Source organism: Madurella fahalii (assembly GCF_045866475.1).
Source record: "Madurella fahalii IFM 68171 DNA, scaffold_1, whole genome shotgun sequence".
NCBI classification, from domain to species: Eukaryota; Fungi; Ascomycota; class Sordariomycetes; order Sordariales; genus Madurella; species Madurella fahalii.
Genome location: NW_027263971.1, coordinates 888,844 through 914,725, shown reverse-complemented (window position 1 = coordinate 914,725; position 25,882 = coordinate 888,844). Strand labels below are relative to the sequence as shown.

The 25,882-nt window shown below is 56.6% G+C and overlaps 8 protein-coding genes across 8 annotated transcripts; 3 read left to right on the top strand and 5 right to left on the bottom strand.

Moving 5' to 3' along the window:
- Nucleotides 1-257: 257 nt before the first annotated feature.
- Nucleotides 258-826, bottom strand: MFIFM68171_00276 (uncharacterized protein; the record flags this gene model as incomplete). The annotated part of the gene is made up of 3 exons (XM_071055698.1): nt 258-384; nt 438-654; nt 733-826. The coding sequence occupies 3 exons, from the start codon at nt 824-826 to the stop codon at nt 258-260; spliced, it is 438 nt and encodes a 145-aa protein (XP_070911799.1).
- A 1,402-nt stretch (nt 827-2,228) lies between these two features.
- Nucleotides 2,229-3,029, top strand: MFIFM68171_00275 (S-adenosyl-L-methionine-dependent methyltransferase, Methyltransferase domain 25; the record flags this gene model as incomplete). Its single annotated transcript, XM_071055697.1, has 1 exon — nt 2,229-3,029. The coding sequence occupies one exon, from the start codon at nt 2,229-2,231 to the stop codon at nt 3,027-3,029; it is 801 nt and encodes a 266-aa protein (XP_070911798.1).
- An 872-nt stretch (nt 3,030-3,901) lies between these two features.
- Nucleotides 3,902-4,675, bottom strand: MFIFM68171_00274 (Fms-interacting protein-domain-containing protein; the record flags this gene model as incomplete). The annotated part of the gene is made up of 3 exons (XM_071055696.1): nt 3,902-3,943; nt 3,999-4,242; nt 4,317-4,675. 3 exons carry the CDS (start codon nt 4,673-4,675, stop codon nt 3,902-3,904), a joined length of 645 nt encoding a protein of 214 aa, XP_070911797.1.
- A 990-nt stretch (nt 4,676-5,665) lies between these two features.
- Nucleotides 5,666-7,153, top strand: IZH3 (inc metabolism membrane protein; the record flags this gene model as incomplete). Its single annotated transcript, XM_071055695.1, has 1 exon — nt 5,666-7,153. One exon carries the CDS (start codon nt 5,666-5,668, stop codon nt 7,151-7,153), a length of 1,488 nt encoding a protein of 495 aa, XP_070911796.1.
- Nucleotides 7,154-10,495: 3,342 nt separating this feature from the next.
- cdc16 lies at nt 10,496-12,082 on the bottom strand (the record flags this gene model as incomplete). Its single annotated transcript, XM_071055694.1, has 3 exons — nt 10,496-10,619; nt 10,681-11,489; nt 11,564-12,082. The coding sequence occupies 3 exons, from the start codon at nt 12,080-12,082 to the stop codon at nt 10,496-10,498; spliced, it is 1,452 nt and encodes a 483-aa protein (XP_070911795.1).
- A 2,511-nt stretch (nt 12,083-14,593) lies between these two features.
- Nucleotides 14,594-17,315, top strand: MFIFM68171_00271 (Sulfate permease; the record flags this gene model as incomplete). The annotated part of the gene is made up of 4 exons (XM_071055693.1): nt 14,594-14,858; nt 14,919-15,064; nt 15,119-15,662; nt 15,724-17,315. 4 exons carry the CDS (start codon nt 14,594-14,596, stop codon nt 17,313-17,315), a joined length of 2,547 nt encoding a protein of 848 aa, XP_070911794.1.
- A 785-nt stretch (nt 17,316-18,100) lies between these two features.
- Nucleotides 18,101-24,651, bottom strand: UBR1 (E3 ubiquitin-protein ligase ubr1; the record flags this gene model as incomplete). The annotated part of the gene is made up of 2 exons (XM_071055692.1): nt 18,101-18,368; nt 18,473-24,651. 2 exons carry the CDS (start codon nt 24,649-24,651, stop codon nt 18,101-18,103), a joined length of 6,447 nt encoding a protein of 2,148 aa, XP_070911793.1.
- An 841-nt stretch (nt 24,652-25,492) lies between these two features.
- On the bottom strand, nt 25,493-25,751 carry QCR9 (Cytochrome b-c1 complex subunit 9, mitochondrial; the record flags this gene model as incomplete). The annotated part of the gene is made up of 2 exons (XM_071055691.1): nt 25,493-25,652; nt 25,711-25,751. 2 exons carry the CDS (start codon nt 25,749-25,751, stop codon nt 25,493-25,495), a joined length of 201 nt encoding a protein of 66 aa, XP_070911792.1.
- Nucleotides 25,752-25,882: the final 131 nt, after the last annotated feature.

Sequence of the window (25,882 nt, the reverse complement as noted above, 5' to 3'; positions counted from 1 at the left end):
TTCCCCAGCCGTGCTCCCGAGCCCGGGTTCGTTTCCAAGGGTCCCGATTCCACCGTCACATCTGCAGGGGAGCTCGCGAAATTGCTGCAAAAGCACCGCGTCGTGCCCGCGTTTCCAACCAGGGTACGGTGGTTGCATGCAACACTGCCTAAGCTTATCAGATCCTGGGCGGATTCTTGGCCCAGAAAAAGGGCTTATGGAATTGCAACCGATATCTTGAATGGCCCTCAGGGTGTCTGCCTTCCACGACTCAGAAGTCACGACTTACCTATGTATGCCATAATGTAGCACCCGTCATCGGGAAGATCAACCTTTGCCACGGTGAACGCTGTCGTATATTCGGTCCCCTCCCTCATATCCATCAGTCCGTCCATCCTCCCAAATCTGAACATAATTAGCTACGGCCTTTATCCTTGTTGTCTGTCATGGCAATGCACCCGTCACTCCAAGAGGCTAGACTGATGGCGTTGGCTTGGCCGACCGCCGCCGTTGTCGGAACACGGAACATCCTCCTCACCATGTGGCCGTCGTGACCAAGCAAGAAGACCGAGATGAAGCCATTCCGGTCGAATTCCTCGCCCGTGCAATCGCCCACAGGTACCGGGTGGGCTGGGAGAGCATCACCCCATAGCCAGTAGAGTGTGGTATCGGTATCTACACGCAGAAGAAACGATCACAGAAGTTACCAGCTGCTGACCTGCGTTTTAATGATGGTTACTGTTCTCGACATACTTACTAGGATAAGCATAACCCTAAGGCTCTCCTCCACGAGTGCGCCCGCCTCGGGATCCAGATCGAATTGCGTAATGCTGTTATCCGCTTCCATCACGACATATAGATATTTCCCGTTGGGATGGGCTGCCAAATGCCGCGGGCGCATTTCCTGATACAGCGCCGGGAACTCTCGCTCATACTGCCGGTGGCCTAGTCGACCTCGTGGGTCTAAACGAGGTCAGCCTCAAGGTCGGCCGTGTAGAAGAGTTACTTCCCGTCGCGCTCGCTCAGCGCGAGACCATGTATCCACGATTCGTTGGCGTACGCCCACGAGTTAACCACGCCAGTTAGTAAAACCCGTTGCCGTCGACGGAGAGGGCCATGCCGCAAGAGTTGGGTCCCGGCCATGGGCCCGTAAACGCAAAGTACGGCTCCGTAGACATGATCTCGACAAAGACGCTCTTCATATTTAAGCACGCGCCCGTGGCATTAATGCTCTTGGTAAGCTCTATCGTGGTTGAATCCGTCACGCGGTAACTGGCAATCCGAGGCTCGTTAAGCGACGTGGCATACACGTTCTTTTTGGCGTGCTAAAAGGGAGTCTAGGATTACTACAACAGCGCTGGTGCTAATGAAAACACCAATATCAAACGCGATCCGGGCGTGCGACGTGTCGGCCGAATGGATCTTCACCATCCTAAGGCCGTGCGTCTCATCGTCGGTTTTGAGGGAATACTAGATTGATTCCAACTAGTACAAATATCTGGATGGCGCCCGATGTAACAGGCAGAAGCCCAGTCAGGCGGATAGGAAGCAGCTGTGGGAGTCTCATTGCATCCCATGGCACCTGAACTTCTTCTTCTGCTAGTTCTGCCATGGCTCTAGCCGGGTACTTGTACCCAGCGGCCCATGCATTTGTTTCCCAAATGCCGATTCTTTTCAGTAATCTTTCCAATTCTCATCCGCTACATAGTAAGTGGTTACTGGAAGCTGTAGACACCTCGTATATATTCCATCGAATATCTTGTGTCAGCCCGGCACTACCTGGATATTGTTTAGCCAACCAATCTACCCCTCCCGCTACCCCATGAATGATTATCGATGGCTCTACAGCTTGCGAGTAGCGTCGAAGCAAGAGTGTTTATCGTCGCGCTTAGCATCACCTGTATACAAATATGCAATTCCACCATGTACCTGAACTAGTTTCCTTGGACTACCTTGTTGTTTTAATTCCAGGTTATACCGTGGCCAGGTAGCGTGGCTTGATAAGGTGGAGGTATGGGATCATACCTATTACCCGGGGGAAGGTAGGTAGTCATTACTAAGAGAATCAAAAGCGGCCATGCTTGATCTGCGCATGAGAGCGGGGTCCATCGAGAGAGTCACTATCGGCGGCTCAACCATCAATACAGGTTCGAACCTCTAGATCTCATCGTCACGTAGGTCGTTGGAAATATTTCACCAGTATTACATTAGGGTCTAAACCCGCAGAAACCGTATAACAACCGCCTACCATGGCAACCGCCGAGAGAACGCAGTACAACGAATTCGCAACCAAATACGCCAGCCTCTCCGAAGTCCCCTCCTCCAAAATCGAGGCTGCTCTCATCGACCAAGCCCTGGGCAGACCAACAGGTCTCACCATCCTCGACCTTGGCGGCGGCAATGGCGCCCCTGCGCGACGCGCCGTTGACGCCGGCGCTGCCCTCGTCGACGTTGTCGATATCTCGTCCGAGATGCTGCGTGCGGGAGAGGAGATTGAGGGGAAGCTGGGTCGACAAGGCCGCATCCGCTGGTTCGAGGCCGACGCTACACGCCCGCTAGCCGAGCAGATCACTGCCTCTGGCAGTGACGGGCTGCGGGCTGAGGGGTACGATATCGTTATGGCCAACTGGTTGTTTGATCACGCCACGAGCGTCGCCGACCTCGAGGGTATGTGGGCCAACGTCGTCTCGTATCTAAAGCCCGGAGGAAGATTCCTCGGAATTCGGATGTTGAACCCGTACACTGCGAGCACGAATGCGAACTCGGCCAAGTACGGTGTTACTTTTTCCAACGTCGAGGCCATTCCTGGTGGTTGGAAGTATACGGTTGAATGCTGGACGCAACCACCGTTTTCCTTTGAGGCCACCTCGATGGAGTCGAGCTACACGCTTCTCGACGACATCCCCCGTCGGCTTGGGCTGGTCGATTTCGCAACCATCGACCCTCGGGAGACGCCTGTGGTGAAGAGCGACCAGCAATTCTGGGAAGACTTCGTCAAGGAACCCAGCTACTCCGTGGTACTCGCCAGGAAGCCGTCGGAGCAGGGTTGAGAAGCATTGCTTGTATCTGCTGGGTATTCGGACGGGCCGACTTGAAGCATGAAGACACTGCGAAACTGACCCAACCAACTGGCAATTCGAAGCTTCTTCGTACCAAAGTCCAAATTCGGTAAAACTCGTACCTTAGTGAGCTCAAAAGAAACAGATGCTTGATCCGGACAGTCTTGGGAATTGTGGGTTTAGCTGGCTTGAATCGGAATTTGACCCGCGAATCAAACAGTCTCTCAGTGTATGTAGATCACGCAAGCTTCGTAACGAATATGGCTGGATTAAAGCTGTCTGAAGATGGCAACCCACTGAGAGCGCATTGCCTGCCTTTATCCTAATCGGGTAATAACTGAGCATCTCATTTCCTCTTCAAAGCCAAGGTGGGTTGCTCCACACGCCGTGGCACAAGGGAGAAGACTCCCAGGGGCATCTGGCTGGCTCCACATGGCCTCCCGAAGCGGGATTACACAACAAGCCGACTGATATTTGGCTCCAGCCTCCTTCTCCATCGGGCCGGGGCCGTCGGGCTGGGAAAAGCGGTTGCTGTTCCCGAGAGCTCTTGGGCGGCGTCCTATCCCGGGCAGCCACCCGAACGATCGACTTGGCAGGGCTGTTGAGGCTTAATGGGCGTGCCCGCCGGGAGTCGAAAGCTCGGGCGCCTTGTAGTTGGCCCCACTGTTATGGCTGTTGACAATGTCCCTGAACCGGGTAGGATCTTGTAAAGTCGATATGTGCTTGCAATCCCCGCTGGTCAACGTACGCTTGTATTTCGATCGTGGTATCCGTAATTTCCTGAGACAAACTGTCCCGTAAGTTCGCCGAGCCGGATCCCGAAGCCGAGGAATGAGCATAAACCGGACCGTGCTCGAAGCTTCTCAAGCCACCTTCTCGAAGATTTTCTGAATGGGTTTGGCGGCCTACAGATACGCAGTCAGCACAACGTCCTCCAACACGACAGTAACGACAACTTACGTCGATAAACTTCTCCAGGTCCTTGTCTAGATTTGCCAAGTCGTCCCTACGCTTCTTGTTCTCGGCAATGAGCTTCTGCTTTCGCTTCTGCAGCTCGAGCCGCTGCTGCTCGAGAGTCTCCCGCTCCGCCCGCTCGTGATTGATGCGCGCCACCATCAGCGTGTTCTCGTCATCATCAGCATGCTCGGGATGCTGCGCCAGAAACTCTTCGACCGGGATCAGGGGGAGGTTCTGGTAGTTGTGACTGGAGACGTGGGCGGAGTTGTGTCAGCATGCGCCCCGTCAACCTGAGAGCGAACCAACGGGAGGAGAACGCACTCAAACGATTCACACGCCGAAATCTCGCCCTCCAAATGCCTCTGTTCATAGTACAGGTTCTGCAGCTGCAAGTGCAGCACGTCCACCTCGTGCCGCGCCTCAGCCGTCTGGCTCTTGGTCTCGCGCGCTCGAAAATGCGCCGCTCGGTGCAGACCGCGCAGGTGAGTTATGTTGGTGTTTAGCAACTTTTGCTGCTTCGACACTTCGATCAGTGCCTCGGACCGGGTGGCTCCGTCGGTGTTGCCGTCAAGGGCCCGGGCAACCAGGTCGACGAGGGTTTGGGCCTGCTCCCGCGCTGCCTTGGACGTCTCGAGGACCGAGGCGAGCGAGGGATCGGTGATGTGCGCGTCGATGGTCATTGTGGTCGGACTGCTGAGTGGCGGGCCGAGGACACGTCGAAGTTGGGCTGGGCCGCGTCGACGAGCTAGGCTCGTGTTCCGTCGTGAGGATGTGGAGCTGGCGATGGTTGGTGCGAAGAGCACCTCAATTGCGCTTGTGCCGCCGTGCCGTCCGCTTTCGGGACGCAGTTTGCGGCTGTGCTGGTGAAGTGGAGTTGGGCCGCTGCCAACTGTTTGTGATGTTATGCAGTCATGTGCTGGCGAGTTTACGGATTGAAAGACTTGCTTCGGCGAAAGGGCTTTGGATCGCAGAATCAAAGCCAACCTAAGCCAACTTAAGCCAAAGCCAGCAATTCTCACGGGTTGTGTCTAGGCGTTGTGGGGCTGCGGATGCCAATGACGACAGCAATTGGCCCTGTACTGGACCCTAGCGGGCGCTTTCGGGTCGCTTTGTTGCTCGCTCCCGTCATCAGGGTCCCGCCAAGTTTCTCTGCCCAGCCCCCGGCCCTGACATTGGCAGGTTGGCAGCAGAAAATCCACTCAACCTAATATACCGTTGGCCCCTCCTTGACTGTTTGTCAGGCACCAAAACTGTGTTCCCTCCGTCTGTATTCCGTACTGTAGAAAGGTACGGGTTTCCCGTTCGGATCAGATTGTTGATCGTGCCGTGGATCATCCCTCAGTTTCAACCTAAAGCGCCTCATTACTCAGTTCTCGTCTTGCTATACCAGGTTCCCGGGCCCTCGATCGACGTGTGGCAACCACAATCCCCAAATTTTTCCACATAATCTCCAGGTCGCCGGTGCGTTCGATCTACGAAGGCGAATTCACATTGGGCGCCACCTCCAACCATATCTTGCAGTTCCGTCCCGTTAGCTGCCGTGCGAAAATCCCCCTATCTCGGGTACCTAGGTTGCTCTTCGCCCCGTTGCACCGTTCCGTGCTCCCGCTCCCGGCGGCCACCGAGCTCTGAGTTTCGGTGTCTCCGGGTTGTTCCTCATTTTTCCCGCCATGGACGTCTCTTCGAACATGGGGTGCCCCGCCCCGTTTACTTTCAGCGCGTGCGATGATGCCCCTGAAAGCCACACTTCCGGTGCGCAGATCCAAGACCGGCCCGCTGCCCGCAGACGGCGGCACTCGCACTTCATGCAGAGACGCAAGTCTATCGTCAACCACATCATGGACGGAGAGGAAGGCCTGCTGCTTAAACTGGATCTTTTCTTGACCGAGCTCGAGCGACGTTTGGAGTACTGGGAGAACTATCGGGAGCTTACTCTAGACTCGAGCATTTCGGCCGCCTTCTCGACGCTGCAGGCCGTACGGACGCGATGCGCCCACGTCTCAGAGGAAGTCATGGGCGCTGGGCGCAGGCGGTTGCATGTTATGGTGGAGACGCTCGAGTCTGGGTATCACGAAGCCATGGCTGCGGCCGGCTCGTTGAACGAAAAGGCAAAGGTCGGCATCGAGCTTCTCGACGACATGCTGGAGGACATGGAAACTCAAGCGGCCAAGTTCCGCGAGAGGGGCTTGGCAAATGCTGCTGAAAGTATCATGGACGAAGCCCACCGCGTTGTTGACGAAGGAATCGAGCGAGCGATCCGTGCAGCCGAGTCTCTCGAGGATCACGTCCAGCGTGCTATCACTCGCGCCCGGGAACATGGCCTCCTCCGGTACGATGATTTGCCAGTGCCCTGGAGAATAAATCCCCACATCATAAAGGGCTACCGTTTTTCCGAGACGAAGCTTGCCTGTGTGAGGTCGGCGTTTGGCTTCTCCAACGAGCTCGTCAACATCTGGTCTCACGCGCTCGGCCTCGTCCTTGTTCTGGCGGTTGCATTCTACTTTTACCCCACGAGTGCCAACTTTTCGATGAGCAGCAAGGCCGACATCTTCGTTGCTGCTGTGTTCTTCTTCGCCGCCTGTCAATGCCTGGTCTGCAGCACCATATGGCACACGATGAACTCGGTGGCTGATGTCAATCTGATCTCCATGTTTGCCTGTGTCGATTACACGGGCATTTCGCTGCTCATCGCCGCCTCCATCATGACGACCGAGTACACGGCCTTCTACTGCGAGCCCACGAGCCGTTGGATCTACATGGTTACCACTGCTCTGTTGGGCGTTTGTGGCGTCATCCTGCCATGGCACCCCCGGTTTAATGGTCAGGACATGGCATGGGCTAGAGTCGCCTTTTACGTCGGCTTGGGTGCCACGGGCTTCCTACCAATCTTGCAAATTTCTCTCACGCGTGGCGTTGAGGCTACTTGGGAATTCTACACGCCAATCGCCAAGTCCATCTTTGTCTATCTCCTCGGCGCTTGCGTCTACGCGAGCAAGGTCCCCGAGCGGTGGTTCCCGGGAATGTTTGACTACTTTGGGGGTAGCCACAATCTCTGGCACATCGCCGTTCTTGGAGGCATTCTTTTCCACTACACGGCCATGCAAGACTTCTTTTCGCACGCTTTCAGACTCGCTAAAGACGGTTGCACCGCGTACTAATCTCGGACATCGAGCCACTCGCTGACTATCCTGGCAGCGAAGCCCATTGCAAAATCTACGACTCATCAGGCTGGCCGTGAGATACTCCGGCAGCGACGCTGGAAGTTGCCGGGTCTGATGAGCCCTATTATCCCATGCAGGAACCACAACAGGGATGGTTCCGTAATACTTATTCCGTCTAACATGACCAAGAGGGGGACGAGAACTGCCGCAACCGTATTACTCGCCATCAGCAGGAGAACATGAGCAAACAGACAATGCCGACTTCCAAGGCTATCCAGGTCAACGCCCATTGTTTCCTCCTGGCCACTGAGACCTGGACATGCGGAGCACCTGGCCCCGTCGGCCTCGTTCTTTTCCACGTCGTCGGTGACGCCGTGTTCCGGGCCGGCAAAGCGGACGATGTTGCTGTCGCAGTCGGTAGCTCCTCCTTCGGTGATACGGATGTCTCGGTTATGGCACTCGTGAGGTTGCCTAGCCCCATATTATTGGGTATCTCGAAGCCAGCATTCCTCGCGCACGTTTCCAGGTCCTCGCTCTGCGCTATCCGTTAATCATCCACTGCCCTTGAGGGGATGGTGCGAGCTCTTACGTCTAAGCAGCAATACCCGGCTACTGGCGCGCACCATGTACCCTTATCACAGTAGCTATTATCGACTGCGCAACATGACTACAGCCGCGAATCAGCAAGCTGCTCAGACTAGCACGGACGGATGCCCACTAACCTGTCCCAATGCCGGACCATAGCAGAATCTGCTGCTCTTGACTCGCCGGTCAGCGACGCTGGTCCATCCCATTGGGTGGCGGAACATACTTGATCGCCGCACGTTTCCCACCCTTCGCCGTAGGTCTCCTCGCACGACAGGTATGGCCTCGCAGCGTCTGGAAGAGTGCTTAAGCGACCCAACGGCTTCTGCCCGTCCCCACCAGCCGCCAACGCGCCGCCAGCGGCTAGGAGTGACGTGACGGCGGGCCCACGCATTATCCGAGGTCCGCCAAACTCCAAAGTTCCGATGCTCCTCAAGAAAAAAGCCTCGTTACCGGGCGGGCATGGCAGTGACAGTGTGTCGTATACAGCCCAGCCAGCAGTTCGCTTAGCACGATGAGGGGAACAACCAAGACTGCCAGAGGACGGTACGGCCTCGCGACCGCCTTAGGATCTTATACCGTGATCCGCGCAGACGCTGGCCGAGCGGCACTTGTGCCAGTGAATGAAGAATAAGAGGCAACTGTGTCGGATGGACGAGATGCCGACGACAGGACGCTTTAGCATCCGATGACGAAAGAATGAAATAGACGTGTACAACAACCCGCTAGAGTCGTAGTATAGATTAGAGGGGACGCGGCGGCGGCAACGGTGAGGTGTGAAAAGCTCGAAGCTTCTTGCACACCAGGTCAGTAATTATTGAGGTTCGTGGTTGTGGTATAGCATCGCATAGAGCACCTAGACGATAGAAGAAGACAACAGGAGGAAATGCGTGCATATACATACCTCACATACATACATTACAAGGCATATGTACACCATACAAACCCCGTTGGGAAAAGGCACCAACCCACGTGCATATGTCCGAAGGTTGCACGCGTGGAATTGGGGTCGGCAGTGAGACTGCAAGGGCGAGGCGGAAACAAGTTGGGGATAAGTGTACTCTGCCCAGAGAGGAAGGCAAAAGCACCGAAGGGAAGGGAGAGAATCACGGGGGAATGGCGGCAAAAAAGGGTTGCACTGGAAATGTCTTGCTTTCTGTATATTAACCTGCATCCCTTCTGCAATACTGGGCGCATGGGAATGTCCCATGCCGTCTTCCAGGCAATCTAACCATGTGTACAGCACCGTGCAGCAGCAAGGGGAACCAAGCAAGGAGGTACTGCACTGTACATACCAGCGGTTGGGAGTGCGAGTGAAACCACGGGGAACGAGCATTGGCCGTAGGCTGGAACACCGATCTAACGTAGCAACCAACGCCCCGATCGGTTGCCTGCAGGGAGCGTCGTAAAGGGGGTTGTGAGGAGGTCCAACCTAAAAATGTACAGTACAGTGTTACTGTACATAGATGGTATGATTGGTAGGAGCTTTAGTTAGGTGGTTAAAGTCCGAACCGCAATCATGTATTTACACATGACACTACCAACCCTCATTTCAATGCCCCGGCTGTTGCCAGCTAATGTCCGCCAAACGGGAACACTCACAACTTTTGGCCCCAAGGGACAAACACGGCTTCGGACCCCGCTCATATTCAAGGGCAAATTCTATCTGTCTATCTCACGGGATATACTAGTCGCCAATTTACCTAACGCTAAGTATTGCCGAAGCAAACGCATGGGCCAAGCAAATCAAGCAAATCAAGCAAGCAAAGCACAGCAAGCAAGCAAGCAGAAAAACGCCCATCTCGGTCTCCTATCCGTCTCCTACCCATCTCCTTTTCCCTACCTATTTATCCCACCTATTTCATCCATCGGGATTCGCGAACGTGTGAGTTATCCCGTAGCGGATCGCTGCATCGCGCCGCATGGCATGGTGGCATGCGTCCTCTGCACTCTGCGATGCCACCACACGCATGATGTAAGCCGCCCGAAATGCCGGGAAACAGGCGTGGTACGGGTGCAGACGATATCAGAACGACCAGGCCACTGGCTTGTAGAGTCGTCTCTCTTGTCCTCACCTCCTTCGGATTCCATGAGCGAGCGCGGCTAATGGCCCGCTTGGTCCCGCCTGGCCCCCCCCCCCCACGAAGGTCCCCATCTCATTCTCCTGATTTCAGGTTTTAGGTCGCCGCCTAGCCTGTCTGATGAGCGGCTTTCTTGTTCTCCCGTCTTTTCCTCATCACGGCCGAGCAAACATTTCATAGCAGGCAGTTTGCGGCTAAATGCGGGTCACCGGCAGCATTTCTCACCATCGCTTGGATCCTTCCGTCTTGGCATCCATGGTGTGGGATCGCCGAGTCTTCTTGAAACCAGGGTCCGTCTCTCATGTGGAGGGGTTTGTCTGGGCTGTGAGAACCTTTGCCAGACACTGGGCCGTGTTTCGAATTGTCCGCGGTTGGTGTGAGTAGCAGCGAAGGGTCCCGAACCCTCGTCACGAACCGGAAATGGTCGTCGAAAAGAAGGCGGCACGCGCGCGCGCGAGTGTGTGTGTGTGTGTGTGTATGTGCGGGTGTGGGCTCCGTGTGATGAAAGACATTGTCCTGCTGTGTCTGCAGTTATGGGCCGTGCGATGGGAGGGATCTTTTCAAAGCCGACGAGTAACTCATACCGTGATGGCGGGAACCAGCAAGGCATCTAGGTGCCGGCGGCAAAGTTGCTGTGAAACAAACGCCAATAAGCGCTTGCGACGTACTTGGTTTATCGGGCGTGAGCGACGATTTCGGCGTATACATCATCCGGGATCATCTTGATTATGGCCAAGGTTGTACGTTTGATCTGGTCGGCCTGGAGGGCCGGGAATGATCTGAGGAGCTTGTTGGGGCTGGCAGTGGTATGTTAGTCTTGATGTTAGATTTGGGCAGCTAGCGGAATGTGTGACACACCTGGGAGAGTCCATAATTTTGGTGCGGATCATAACTAGCTGCGCAACAATGCACAGGATGTTGAGATGTGGACCGTAGGCAAAGAGGAAGTCCCACAGCCGCAACACCTCGGGCAGCGGCGGCGTGCAAGCGCAGAGAGTCAGAACAGACGGGAAGGCGTAGATCTCGGCCGACAGATTCTTGGAGAGCAGGTATAGACTGAGCTTAGGATCGACAATCGCCAGCACTTTATCGACCAGCGCTAGGCCCTTGTGTACGCCGTCCATGGCACCGCGGATGTAGCCCGGCAACTCTTTCGTCAATAGCTGGTGGAAGGCAACGAAGGCCTCAGCCTCGCTGCGGGCAGCGTATAGGAAGGGAGCTGCTAGCACGTTCATGCCTTGCACATAAGTGCCCGGTTCCGCTGCCAGGCTTGTCTCGGAACCCTCGGTGGTCAGGGTCAAGGCCCGAGCTCGGTGTTTTGCGGCGGGCGACGAAGTCGGGCTCCCGTACCCGCTGCTATAACCGGTTCCTGGACGGCTGCTTGACTGGTCCAAGGACCGACGCGAGCTGCTGGCTACACTCGGGTCTCGTGTCCGCTGCTCGCGGGCGTCGTGGAGCTTCCATGCGATAGCATTGAGCAGACGAATCAGGCTTGCCTCGCTTACACGGCGCCGGAAAAGAGGATCCGTCGTCAACGTACGAAAGGTGTCATTACGGATTTTGGAATAGGCGGGTGACGCGCCGCGGTGGATGAGGGCGAGGTAGGAATCGGTCTCGAGGACGGGCGCGTTGAGTAAGATGAGCCAGACGTAGATGCGGAGCGAGGACTGCACGTTAGAATTCTTAGCGATTGACGGCCCCTTGCAGCAGCTGCAGCAGCAGCAGCAGCAGAGATGCTCACCATGCCGTCGCTGTCGGCGCGTATGCCCTGGTCGAGGATCTTGAGACGGGTGCTCTCGAGGGCGCCCTCGACATCGCCGCTTGGAGGTCCGTCACGCAATAGTCTCTCGAGAGACATGGCATCTGCGGCCAAAGACCGCTTGCTCAACGCCGAGGAACGCCTGGTTGCCGCCATGGTGGTGAACTGCTGGGGATTGGGGAGGGGCGGTGCGTCACTGTTGGCGCGTCCTCTCTGTGGCGAGCGGTTGAAGCTCACATTTCTCCGGGGAGGCGAGGGAGGTTTCTGGTAGTGGTATTGCTGCAGTTGTAGCCTCTGCTGCGAAATGAGCGACGGCTGCGTTGCAGCCTTTGCACCCAGGCTATGGGCCGACTGCAATCTCCTCAGGGTTCGGTGAGTCCCGGGCGATGGTGGGTGGAGCTGCATCGTCGCCGGGAGCGATGTTAGCGGAGACAGGGCCTGGGTGTCCTTGCTGGTGGGACTCGGCATCCTGTCTAATTGATTTAAATCTCGGAGAGTCATTGCACGCGATGGCCGAAACACGTCGAATTTTTGGCAAAAGAAAAAAAAACAAAAAAGTATGGCACTGATAATGGCAGAGTTTCTTGTCACAGCAGTCGGGCAGCGATGTCGTTGAAAAGAGAGAGGTTTACCCAACAGTTTAGGTGGGGGAGGCTGGAGGTCGCGGGTTGGACAAGAGAGCGCCTGAATGCGGGATGCATAGGAAGGCAGGATTCCTCGTGTTCATTTCGCGACAGCGCGTCTGGTTGGACCAAACCTGAAGGACCGTTCTGACTGGAGCACAGCGATTTTCTTGCCCTGGAAACTGTCAGGCGTCTGGCACTAATCGCCATGGCAAGCTCGAACTCGAAATTTCTTCCCATATACTAGTCATTCGTGGTGGGTTTCCCCTCCGTCCCTAATGAACATGACAGTTCCCCTGACTAGCAATTCTTTAGAAGTCTTGGCGAAAGGTTTCTTGTTCCTCGCGTGTTTGGAAACCCGGAAGGATCCCCACACATTTGGTGCCGACCCAGTTCCCCGGCCAGGGCTTGCTCCACAATCGAACATTCGCCCTATCCGTGTGCAAATCCGACTATCACTTCGAATTTCGAGGGGACGCCTGCGTCATCTCGTCATTGAACCTTTGCAGGAATCAAGTTACCCAGCATACCGCAAATGCCCGCTCAAATAGCGTTTGGAATTGTTTAGCACACGTTGACAACGCCTGCTCCGGATGACAGGAGAACTCCAACTCCAAAACTCGGTGTGCTACAGTAATGGAGCAGTCTGAGGGTCTGCCCATGCCCAAGATTTCACCGCCGGCAACGAGTGGGGAAGTCCTCGGGGATCATGGGCATCTTGGCTGGGAATTTGTCTGAGATTTGAAATCGAGTACAGAGCTTTGTTGTGTTGAGCTGGCATGTTGGTGGCTTGGTCGTACAGTAGAGCTTCCCGATGAGGACAGTAGCAGGGCCGGGATTGGTCAGCATGCAACATGGGCAAAACAGGCCAGTGATCCGATACGGTTTCATGCATGGTGTGTTCGCTCGGTCAATCCTGCGGTGGATATCGAGTAACCGCCGCTAGCTTGCAAATCCCATGATCACCAGAAACACGAGTTCTAAGAAGGCACGCCGTGCATCAATTGCAGGTTGCCCGGTTGACGTCTTCCCCACTTTGCTGGCGATCCGGTTCGGGGCTGTAGCCATGGAGGTCCCGCCGCGCGAGCACGGACGGCACCATCTCGATCCGCACTCCCGGGAGAAACAAGGTGAGCCGAAATGCACCTCCGGAGTCAGCCGGGGCCATCGCGAGAGGCTCCCATCCAATCTCATCCAACCTCCCATCAGATTAGATAAGTGATGTGCGGGCACCTGGCTGCTCGTGCCAAGGCGACGCGCGGAACGCGATGCATGCAGGCGAGGCAACGGTCCGGACCTGTGCACGATGGGAGAGGGGAGAAAGGAAGAACGCCATAGGGAAAACATCGAAATGCGATTGCGACATCAACGGACCGAAGACCCCGCATGTCTACACTACCTTGGTTTCTATGGTCGTGGTGCTTCATCCCAATCCGTTTCGCATGGAGGGTTTAAGCTTCCTGCGGCGGCAACCTTGGCAAGCACATCAAATTTGGCGCTCATTGCATCATCGCCACCCCCGTTTATTCGGTCCTCCACTGACAACCCATTTCAAACCTACCGGCAAGCCCTCTGGGCGCGCCTTACTGGACGGCCGATCGCGGGCTTACACAGCACGGGGTGGGTATGGAGGGGTCATTGGGTGGCCTGCACACGTAGTACTGGGATTGATGTGGCCCCGGTGGCTGCTGTCTCTCTTTCTCGTTGGCTTCTTTTTGGTGTTCAATCTTCCACTTCTTGGAGGGTTTCTCGCCCAGTCATGCTGATGCGGCTGCATCTCGACAGGTTCAAAATTCGCGTCCGGCCCCAGTCCGGCATCCTTTCCATCCTCTGGAGCGCTCGTCCAACCGGCACTTGGTCCTGTTCTATGCCCGGCTTCCTTCCCCAGGTCCACTTGAGGTCTCTCGCTGCTAGCTGTGATAGGCAAGGGAGCGATTGCGCCATCCGGCTGATGGCGGCCATCCGCACTTTCCGGACTCCGCTTGGTTGCATATCGGACGTCAACCCAAGTTCCTTACCGCTACACCCCTTGTAGACCGTCTCCTCGGGGTAGCCGAGGGGAGTCTCCAGGTCGATTTTATTATTACCTCGAGCTGGCCTCGCTTTCCATCTCGTTGCATGTTCTCATCCTGCCTTTGCTCGCCATTCCTACAGCTTATCCATCTTTTTACCACCGGGCACCCCCAGCTTAAGTCCGTTCTGTTGCCGGCCTAGACGCCGCAGAGTGCGCCCCAGCTGCCTCGGCCGAACTCGATGTTGGTGCTCCCTCTTTAACACCTACCTCCTCCGCTAGCTGGTCTCGACATTGTCTCCATCTGCACTGCCCTCCAGGGTGGCTATAGGGAGTTAACTACACTCGCACAAACACCACCACGCCCCTCACCTCGGAATGCCTACCAAGGCCGGCCACGCCGTGGCCAAGGCGCTGGGCATCAAGTTGAAGGAGAAAGACCCCTACCGGGAACTCGAAACCCCAGGGGCCTCGGTGCTATCCACCCAAACCTTTGTGGAAGAGCCCCCGCGCGTCGTCGAGTACTTTTACGACCTTGTTCCGTCGGGCCAGCAGGTCTATGACTATCTCCTCTCACTCTTCCCATTTCTCTCATGGATCGGCTATTATAACCTACAATGGCTGATTGGGGATCTGGTGGCTGGTAAGCATGGTCGTCCTGGCATATGGGTCAAGAGACCGAGTCGCTCACTGGCACTGATAGGCATCACCATCGGCGCCGTCGTGGTCCCGCAAGGCATGGCATATGCCAGGCTGGCCAATCTCGAGGTCCAGTTCGGTCTCTACTCGTCCTTCATGGGCGTTCTGATCTACTGGTTTTTTGCCACTTCCAAAGACATCACGATCGGCGTAAGTGGGCGTGCCAGTTATGCGTAAGCTCGGTATATGCTCACGCCAGCACAGCCTGTTGCCGTCATGTCACAGCTCACAGGCGGCGTCGTCGCAGACCTAGCCGTTGCCTTGCCCGACGTGCCGGCACATTTTATCGCTTCGGCGCTTGCCATCTTGGCCGGCGCTATCGTCCTCTTCATTGGGCTCATCCGCTGCGGATGGATCGTCGATGTCATCTCACTCACTGCCCTCTCGGCCTTCATGACGGGCTCGGCTATCAACATTCTCGTCGGTCAGATCCCTTCCTTGATGGGCATCACCGGCTTCTCGACCCGCGATGCGCCCTATCTCGTCTTCATTCACACGCTTCAGGGGCTGCCGCGGACGACTTTGGATGCTGCCATGGGCCTGACAGCTCTTGCGATGCTCTATCTCATAAGAGGAGTGTGTACATACTCGGCGAAGCGCTGGCCGAAACACCAGCGGTTCATCTTCTTCCTCTCAACTCTGCGGACGGTCTTCGTCATTCTGTTGTACACCATGATCAGCTGGCTCGTTAACAGAGGCCTCCCCCGGGGTGAGGCCAAGTTTAGGATTCTATTCGATGTCCCCAGAGGTGAGTCTCGGTGCTCTTCCCAGTTATTCGACACATGCAAGAGGCTGACAGTCCCGCGCAGGTTTCCAGAACGCCGCTCTTCCCGTCCTTAACCAGCGCATCGCTAGCAATCTAGCCGGCTACCTACCCGCCACCGTCATCGTCCTACTGATTGAGCACATTGCCATCTCCAAGTCGTTTGGGCGCGTAAACAACTATACGATCAATCCATCCCAGGAGATGGTGGCCATTGGTGTCACTAATATGCTGGGGCCATTCCTGGGCGGATACGCGGCCACGGGTTCGTTCAGTCGGACCGCCATTAAGTCGAAAGCCGGGGTCCGGACCCCGTTCGCAGGTGTCATCACCGCATGCGTCGTCCTCCTAGCCATCTACGCACTGCCCGCCGTCTTCTATTACATTCCAAACGCCTCCTTGGCAGCCGTCATCATCCATGCCGTCGGCGATTTAATCACCCCCCCCAACACGCTCTACCAGTTCTGGCTCGTCTCACCGATCGAGGTATTCATCTTTTTCGTTGGCGTTATCGTCACGGTCTTTTCGACAATTGAGAACGGCATCTACTGCACTGTCTGCATCTCGGCCGCGATGCTTCTGTTCCGCATCCTGCGGGCTAAGGGCCGTTTCCTGGGCCGCGTCAGGGTCCAGTCTGTGCTCGACGATCACTTTGTTGGTCATGACTGCCAGCCGATTAAGCAGTATGGGACGTTTAACGGCTCTCCGGAGGCTCGCTTCCGCAACGTCTTCCTACCCATAACCCACGCCGACGGCTCGAATCCCGAAATAGCTCTCGACAACCCCTACCCCGGCATCTTCATATACCGCTTCTCCGAGGGTTTCAACTACACCAACGCGAGTCACAGTCTAGAGTATATGACGAACTACATATTCGCCCACACGCGGCGGACGAACCTGGCGCACTATGAGCGGCCGGGGGACCGCCCCTGGAATGACCCCGGCCCGCCGCGACGCAAGCTCAAGGCTGCAGCTGCAGCAGGCATCGACACGGGCACGATCGACGTGGACGTGACCCTACCTACTCTCAAAGCCATCATTCTCGACTTCAGCTCCGTCAACCACGTCGACATCACGTCGGTGCAGCAGCTGATCGACGTGCGGAACCAGCTCGACCGCTACGCCGCGCCCGACGTTGTTGACTGGCACATTGCCTGCATCAGCAACCGCTGGACGAAGCGCGCCCTCGCGGCTGCCGGGTTCGGGTACCCCACGATCCGCCCGGACGTGCCACATCTTAGATGGAAGAGCATTTTCAGTGTTGCTGAGATCGGCGGGACTCAGAGCGCGGCTGCGGCGGCCGAGTTTGAGGACAATGAGAAGGAGCTTAACTCGCAGCAGCAGCAGCAGCAGCAGTCAACCGTGCCGGATCTCGAGACAGGGTTGGTCAAAGGGGAAAGTCGTGGCAACAGCAACATCAGTAGTTCGAAGGGCGACGACGAGGTGACGGAGGGCAAGCCCACTGTAGTGACTGCCGAGCCCGAGCTCAACGCTGGGCGGACGGTGGCTGTGCATGGCATCAACAGGCCGCTTTTCCATGTCGACTTGACGAGCGCATTGCAGAGCGCGATTGCCAATGTTGAGGCGAGGGCCGAGACCGGCGGAGATGGGACGGATACGAGCGGAACCCTCCCATGAGCAATCTCGGTCTGATAGTGATGAGGAAGATTAAGTGGTCAGCGTTGCATTTTTTGCGGTTGCATACTTGAGCATATTGAGGCGTCTGGAGCGGTTAACATGCATATTTGGGCTTCTTATGTAAATGGATCATTGGCGAAGGTTTGATTTTACGGCTTCTGCATCTTTTCAATACCCTCATAGAGCATATTTGTAGAGAATCTGTATCGCATCCGGGCTTGGATGCTCACGAACCTTAAATATATGCGTTGTGGAGTCAGCACCTAATACATCTTCGCTTCTTAAACTGTTGGCGTGTTGGACGCAGGACAGGAGGAGAGCGGTGATTGCAGGTATATTGATGTAAACTTGTTATCTCCGGAGATCTCTTTAGTTTCGACATGGGGGCTGGCTCAGGAAAAACTGGAAAATTGCTGCTACACACAAAGTCGATAGGTCCCTTAAACATGTATTCTCCGGAATCCGTCTTCTAGGTGTTTTGGTGCAGTCTCTTAACAACTTAAAGGGGAAAAAGCAACCAAGGGTCCGAAGTTTAACCCTTGAACCAAACCAATACAAAACGAGAGAATGTATACTTCTTTGCGTACGTTGCCAAACCCGAATGCTATAAACAGATGTCCACTCGTCCGCATCACGAGTTCAATCTCCAGTACCAGAGAAAAAAAAAAAAAAAAAAAAAAAAAGCCATGTAGACAACACCAACCGCCTCCCCTCCCATGCTATACACAAAGCAGAACACATCTCACGCAACTATCCCTCCGCCGGGAAACCCAACTCTTCCCCTCTCAAATTGTCTCCCAACCTCCGTTATTGATATCCGCCTCGAGCCTCCTGCTAATGAAGCTCGGCACTCCGTGGCTGAGCCACAGGTTCCGCAGCATAGAATCGTACCTCTTCTGGTGCAGGAACAGCTGGCGGCCGTAGCGCAGGCCCATATCCACCTCGCCGTACTTGTCCATGTAGGGCGCGTTGCTGAAGCTCCCCGACGTGCGCGACAGGTAGACGACGTGACACTTGCGAATGCTGATGAAGAGGCCAATGTTTTTCTGGCATCTGGATAACAACGAAGATTCGGCCGGTTAGTAGTATGCTCAAGGCAGAGAGGGGGGGGGGGAGTGAAGAGAAGAGAAGAGAGTGAGAAGGGAGAGGGGCTTTACTTGAGCATGTGCTGCTGCGCTCCGCCAATCTTGATGATCTTCTGCCTCCCCTCCTTGACATCCTTCGCGCAGCAAACCGCCTGCCCGCAAAAGATCTCGCCGCAGAAAAGGCAGATCGTCGGGTCCGTGATATCCTTCCCCTTGGTCGGGCACCGTCGGCGCGTGCACTCGTCAATCAGCGTGTCGTAGTTCTTCGGCAGGCCGACCAGCTCAAAGATGCCCGGGTGGCTCAAGACGGCCGAGGGCGGCAGCGCCTCCTCGGTGCCCGCGTACGGCCACTGGGCCTGGTGCCTCACCCACCCGTCAACAAGCCGCGGCGTATCCGCCGGCCAGTCGTGCTGCGCGCCATGCTGGGGCGTCAGAGCCGTGAGCATCTCGTCCAACGACGGAACACGGAGCATCTCGGTCAGCCGCTCGAGTTCGCGCTGCTCCGGGGCCGGCGAGACGCGGCTGTTGAAGTCGACGCCGAATTTGACGTGCAAGAGAATGACGCACTTGCGGAGGAATGCCAGGGCGTACTTGCGCACGAACTGGTACCACGCCTCGAGCGTGTCGAGCCCGGGCTGCTCAAACGCCTTGTTGTCGCCCTGCGGCGGCCGGTCCACGACCCGGAGGAAGCGTTCCGACGTGCAGGCCACGTCCATTTCGAAGATGGCCTCGCAAAACGCGGCAAAGTTGGCGAGGTGGGGGTCCATGTCCTGGCGGTGCGGGTTAAGGATGCGCTCGATCCAGAGCGTGGCGGGCATGTTCCGTGCCAGGTGATACACCACCTTGGTGATCTCGGCCAGGTAGCAGAGGCGGACCAGGTGCGCGATCTCGAAGCTCTGCGCCGAGGCCACGCCAAAGACGGACTCGCAGAGGAACACAAACAGATCCTCGCTTAGGAGCGGAGGGTACGCTGTTGCTGGAAACCGCGTGTTCTCGGTCTCTTCGCCTTGGTACTGCGCAATGAAGAGCTGGCAGTGCTGGCGCTCGCTGTCCTTGCGGTACTCAGTATCGATTCTGTTCTCTCCAGACTCGCGCAAGCCTCCGACGGCGATGAACGAGGTCACCGTCTCGCTGAGGATGCGCAGCTGCGTGAGGACCTGGTCGGGGATCTTCTCTAGAAATGTCATGCCGTACTCGGCTTCAACCCCGCGCTGCTGAATTTCGATGGCGGAGATCGAGAATCCCACAGACCGCGCCAGCGTGTCGCTGCCGTACAGTTCGTTCCCGTCCTGCTCCGGGGCATCAGATTGGTGCCGTGATATGATGCGGTTCTTTCTAAGAGTGTCCCGGAGCCGGCGATAAATGTTGACCAGCTCCCGCATCATGCTGTTGGTGTCAGGTGTGGTGGTGCGCGGCGTGCCCGTGTCCGGGACAGACGCCAAGGAAAATGTCTCACTATAAGGCGTCCCTGTAGATACGGACTGTGCCCCCAGGTCGACCCATGCATCGTCCAGCAGCTGTGAAGACTTCTCGGCGAGGTTGTTGACCATGCTGTGGAGAGTGTACGAGGCGAACGTATTCTGTATCTGATCCGGCGGCCGCGTCGCTCCCAGTGTATAGTAGGCCGAGCGGAGCTGGGTATCGAGGAAGGTAGAGAACGAAGTCGATGGCACCAAGGGCCCAGGATATGACTCCTCTTGCCCCTTCCAGATGATCGGCAGGAACCCGTTGCCAAGGGCCTTGCAGAGGGGACACACAAACTCCAGCCTGCCCGTGTCCTCCGGAGCATGTCGTGCAATCTGCTGGTTGTGCCGACGGACTGTCGCATCAAAATAGGCCTCGAAGCAGCTGTAGTGCATGATATGGCCGCAGCCAATCGAGACGGGCCCTGGACGAGATAAATTCGCCGGGAAACCCTTGCCAAGGACCTGGCGTTCTGTCTCAAACGTGTATCCCGCCTGGTTCACCTTGTGAACCATCTGCCGGTTCTCGCGGGCAACGCCAAAGGGCCGTATATTCTCAGCAGAGCGGTCAAGGTTATCGGGCGTGTTGAAGGCTTCCCTGACGAAATCGGCATCTTGAAAGTCTGTCTGCCGAAGAATGTTGCTCTGGGTGAAGAAAGCAAAGGTCCCGTACAGCCGACGGTCGTCAGTGTCCTCCTGGCACAAGATACAAGTCCCTGACGGATACTTCCAGAACTTCCGGTGCTCCTCTACGGGCGGTAGGTCTTCGTCATCTTCTAGGTCGTCCATCTCGCCCCAGTTGATGTCGCCCTGGTTCTCCAAGAAGCTCTTCTGCTGCGCCTGGAACTGCGCCATGACCCGAGCTTGATGATCCAGTGCCGCCCGCTTCTTCCGCTCCCTCTCCTCGTCAACGGTGCTGGCTGCCGGTGACGCTGTGTTGATGCGGTCCACCGACAGGCCGAGACGCTGGAAGGAGAACTCGAAGCTCTTGGGCCGCTTCTGTCGCATCCTCCGAAGAATAGTAGCAACCTTGGCGTGGCACGCCTTGAACTCGTCCTTGGTGGAGAGCAGATTTAAAAGAGCAACAATGGTCTTCGCCTGGGGAGCATCTGGCATGAAGTTGCTCCGGGCCTGCTGGTTAAGTGCGGTGGCAATGAACGAAGCCTGGTCCGACTGGTCCTCGTCTGAGTTGTCTTCGGCAATTGCGATGAGAATCAGATGCAACACAACCTGCAGGAAGGTCTCTACCCGCGTGGAAGGGACTTGCGGGGTCAGCCCGGGATACACGAGGGTGTAGAGCAGCGAGTAGTAGATGATCTGCGCAAACATGCCGGTCCTGGTGAACTCGCCGAGGCCAGCAAATACACCCGAGGGAATAGGCCTCAGCTTGGGCTCGTAGACGACGTCTTCGATCGACTTCCCGGTCTTCTTGGCCATCCATTTCCGCCAAGCCATCTCCGACTCCTCACGCTGATTCTTGTTATAGTGTGCGATGTAGGGGTCAACATCCTCAATGAACTGCGGCTTGAGCTCAAACATGCCCACATCAGCGAGGCCCTCGGGCGGCTTGAACGTCGTCATTTCGTCCAATATCCTGTGGAAGTCCTCCTGCTCCTGGAACTTATCCGGGAGCTTCTGGCAGATATCCGAGAATGACATTGGTTTGAAACAGAGGACGTGGGTGAGATCGCGACGCATGGATGCGATGTGCGGGCCTTTATCGTCCTCGTTGGGGAGCAGCGACGTCCGATCGCTGAGGAGGACGATGAGCAGATGGATCATGTCCTCGACGACGTCCAGGTGTTGGATGTCATCCTGCGCCTTGGACTTCTGCTCGAAGATACCCTTGACCCACTTCTCCATGCCGAAGCGGTCGACGATGGAGGCGAGCACGCGACTCGGGTCGCAGACCACGAGCGCGGTCTGCAATAGGAAGATATCGCGCTGGTGCGAGACGTCTCTCTGGACCACGCCGCGATAAGTGCCGGCCTGGTGGCGCAAACTCAAGCCGTTCCTGACCCACATGCCCGCCTTCATCTGCGCTAGCCACGCGCATACACGGAGGGGATAGTCGAACGCCGCCATGAGGTAGTCCTCGGGACCGTATTCGTCGTATTTTGGCATCACCTTCTTCCCCATGGAGCGTGGCCTCATGAGGAGCTCCTGCGTCGTAAAAGACAGAAGGGCTCTCAGTTGCTCGATAGGCATCGCCTTGCCGCATTCGATCAACCACGACAGAGTGTAGTGGAGGGCATGATGGAAGCTGATGGGTTGCTCCTCCACCACGAACCTCACGACGTCCATCTCGCGGCCAGACGTGTCAAACTCAAAGTCGCCGAGCATCTTGAACCGGACTTCGTCCTTGATCTCGGACTGAGTGAATCGGGCACGCTCGGCGCCAATCGAGTTGATGATGACTGCCTTGGCCGCCAGGCGTATCGCCCTCGACACGTAGAGCGAGTCTTGCTCCCTGACATTGCGGAAAGACTCGGCGAGCTGTCGACAGAGCCTGTTGATCTCGCGCGTGACGAGAGATGCACCGATCCAGCTGTCCGTCTCGTACTCGACGTGCTCGCCCACTGCCCGCACGTTGGGGCAGATGCCCTGGTGCAGCTTGACGAGATCGAGGAACTGCATCATGTACCGCTCCTCAGTCCGGAGGCGTTCTTGGACGTGCGGAGAACCGAAGAGGTACTTCAAATCCAGGAAGAAATGATACATCCGCCGGTTCGTGACTGAGCCCGTATCAAAGGATAGCACGGCGTTTGACGCTACATCCCACGGATGTCCGACTTGACGGGTGGTTAAAAAGGTGTAGAGAATGGCCATCAGGCTGGTGAGGAAGTTGCCGCGCTCGACGATCTCTGCCGTGATGGAAGGAGTGGTCAACATCTGCAGCGAGATGTTGATGATGGAGTGATCGGGTTCCCGGTCCCCGATGAGGTACAGCTGCGCAAGGGTTGTATAGAGGCCGGCGAACCGCAGACCCAAGACGCGCTTGAATTCTGGGATGGTCACCACAGTCGAGATGTACAGGGACCGTAGGTCGTTACGCACTTTCTTCCACATTCTGAGGTCGAAGAGGATCATCCAGTCGAGCCGGACTCGCTCAAAGACGTCTTCAGCAACCGGAATGTTCTCCTCTTCTACATAGCCAGCGGGGGTGACGAGCCAGTAATGGCCAGGCTTGGGGGGCGGTGCGGTTTCTCCCTTTTTCAAGCCGGGAGTCTTGGGAATCTCCAGATGAGCTTTGGCATACACCGTGGGAGCAATTAGCGGCTCTGCAGTATCAGAATCGGAAGGAGTGAGCTCGCGTTCGCGGGCGGTACGGCGAGGAGCTGGAGGTGGCGGCGGTGGAGGGGGATAGCCCGCGAGTGTGGCCTCGTCTTCCTCCAACGCCTGATCTTGGCGCCAATCCTGCATAGGCACATCGTCGCCATCTCCTCTAGCATCAATCATCATAACATCGTCGTCGTCACCGTCATCCTCGTCCATGTCGCTCCCGGGCGTGTTGTTGCCACCATCATCGTCATCATCCCCGTCACCATCGCTGACATCCTCGGCTGGAGGCTCCCGACGGGCTGCCCGGGCCGCCTGGCGAGCCTGCAAAAGGATCCTGCTCTGCTGCAAGTAGAAATCGTTGCTATCCCTCTGTTCCCGCTCGATCAGGTCCTCGTCGTCGATGCCGTCCTTACCCACGATGGCATGCGTGGCTGGGCTCCCCTTGCGCCACGGCTTAAGCATTTCCTCACAGACGATCTGTCGGAGGATGTGGTTGTCCTCGCCAACACTGCATCCCGAAATGTCCCTGAGCCACTCGATCATGGTCCCGCACATCTGCTCCCTGAAAGTGTCCCGAGCGGAGCGGATCGTGACTGTGACCCTGATCCGCTCGATGGTGTTGGCGACCTCGATGAGCTTCTCGATGCTCCGATCGTACATCAGGATGCTCCTGCCGATACCGTCCGTTTCGTAGGCTTTGGCGAGACCGGTGGCTAGCGTCGTGCTGCATGCGCGTGCCACCTGGTCCCGGACGTCGATGACCGTGTGCTTTTCGTCGTTCCATAGCAACACCGCATACTCCCCGGGGGGCTCGGTGTCGCCGCCGCAGTACGTCGACGACAGCCGCGACATTCTCTCGTCTTGCTCGATGGATTCGACCGTCTTTGTCTGGCGCAACTGCTCGGGTGAGCACGAGATAACGTCGCACAAGTAGTCAAAGACGCGGCCGATAGTCATGCGCGTGCTGGCGATCAGGTCTTCGGGCAGTGGTGACGCCGCCTTGCCCTTCCCCTTGGACTCACCCTCCCACACCGAGTGTATGGTGCAGAACATGGGCCGCTTCCAGGCTTCTGGGTCTCCACAGTCGCAGCAACCGCTATTGCCCGGCGAGATGTTAATCCTAACCATGTGGCCGGTGTGGTCGGTGGCTTCGAAGCATTTGCTGCACAAGCAGCAGGTGTCGTCGGCGCTACATGTCCTGCACGCATACGAGGCCTCGCCCTGCTTGAATATGTGCCCGCAAGCCTTTCCGCGGGCCGCCTCGGTGTACTCGGCGCCTTCGACGGCGCCCTGGGCCTCTCTTAGCTTCAAAGTTCCGTTTCGTGCCGGGCCGCCCGTCGGGAAGAAGAGGTTCATGTAGTCGGCCCGACCGCCGGCAATGCACCAAAAGAGCGCAGTCAGAAGCTCGTGGGCGGCGTCGTCGGTGTAACGGTAGTTGTGGCGAGCGGGCAGCTCAAGCAGCAGCTGGCACAGCTGCTGCTCCTGTGTCGACATGGGCTCCTCCATGGTCGGTCAGGGTATTTAAATTGATCTCGCGTTTCTTGCCATGTATTGAATGGGTTGTGCGTGCGCTACGCCGGGATTCTAGGTGCAAACGGATTACGAGTATTGTTGGTGGGTTATTGCGGCGGGTTTTGATAGAGGTCGAAGAAGGAGGGGGGATACCCGTACTTGGGGGAGGGGGGGGGGGGGTTATGCCTATCGTGGGGGGATCCTGGATCTGCGGAAGAAGAGCGTCAAAGTGGCGTGCGCTGAGTCGTCGCAGGATGAGGCCACAAAGGAGGTATTTGTTAGCTGCGCAAGAACAACTAATAATATTTCTTTTTATGATTGAAATGACGGCTCGCCACACTGATCGACAAGCAGTCCGCATGCTCTGCACTAGAACGAATATGACCACTGTAGTTACCTTTGGCGTTCGATACGAAGCACAACCAGCACACCTTGCACTAATTACGCAGCGGGCCATAACATCATGGTGTGACAGATCCCTGCATGCCTTCCTACCTCGGTTTTTAGTGCTTGGAATGATGGGACGCACTGCAAACACCTCGATTCAACGACAAACGATGACGGGATGATGCGATGTCGACTCAGAGACAGGTATGGCGAGTTCGTCTTAGACACGCACACGAGGCCAGAGCCACGCAAAGCACCAACAACCGTGTCCGATGATAGTGTCCGCTGGTCTCTATAGTTTAACTACTATCATGTCGGCAAGCGATGTTCTATTCCTCTAACAACCGTCTCCAGACATTGAATGTACACGGTCGGACGCTGCAACTCTCGCCTCGACCAAGCTCCCCCGTGCTTTTCTCGTATTCAGGCCGTCGTCGTGTGCTCCGTACTACTCATCGCTGCCGTCGACGTACTTGTGCCGGATGTCCTTCCATTGGCGCTGTTCCTCGGTGTCAGTATTCCATTCGGAAACAGCAAAATCGCAGTGCGGTATCCGTACCCCCCGGTTGTGGTTGTCCCAGATCCTGTTCATCAGGTTGTCATAGCCACTATAGAACACTTAGCATGGCAATTCCCGGCAACCTGCGGTTGTAGACGGCAACGTACACCTCGAAAGCGAAGGCGCCGGCGAAGACGACACCAAGCATGGTGTAATTCCTCCGGAAGAGGGTGCTAAAGCGGGCGTGTTAGCTTCGGTTGCCGTCTGGCGTGGCTGCTCGGGGCGAGACTTGCTTGTAGAGTGCGGTGGCCTGTGAAAGCGCGCGATCAGCAATTGGTC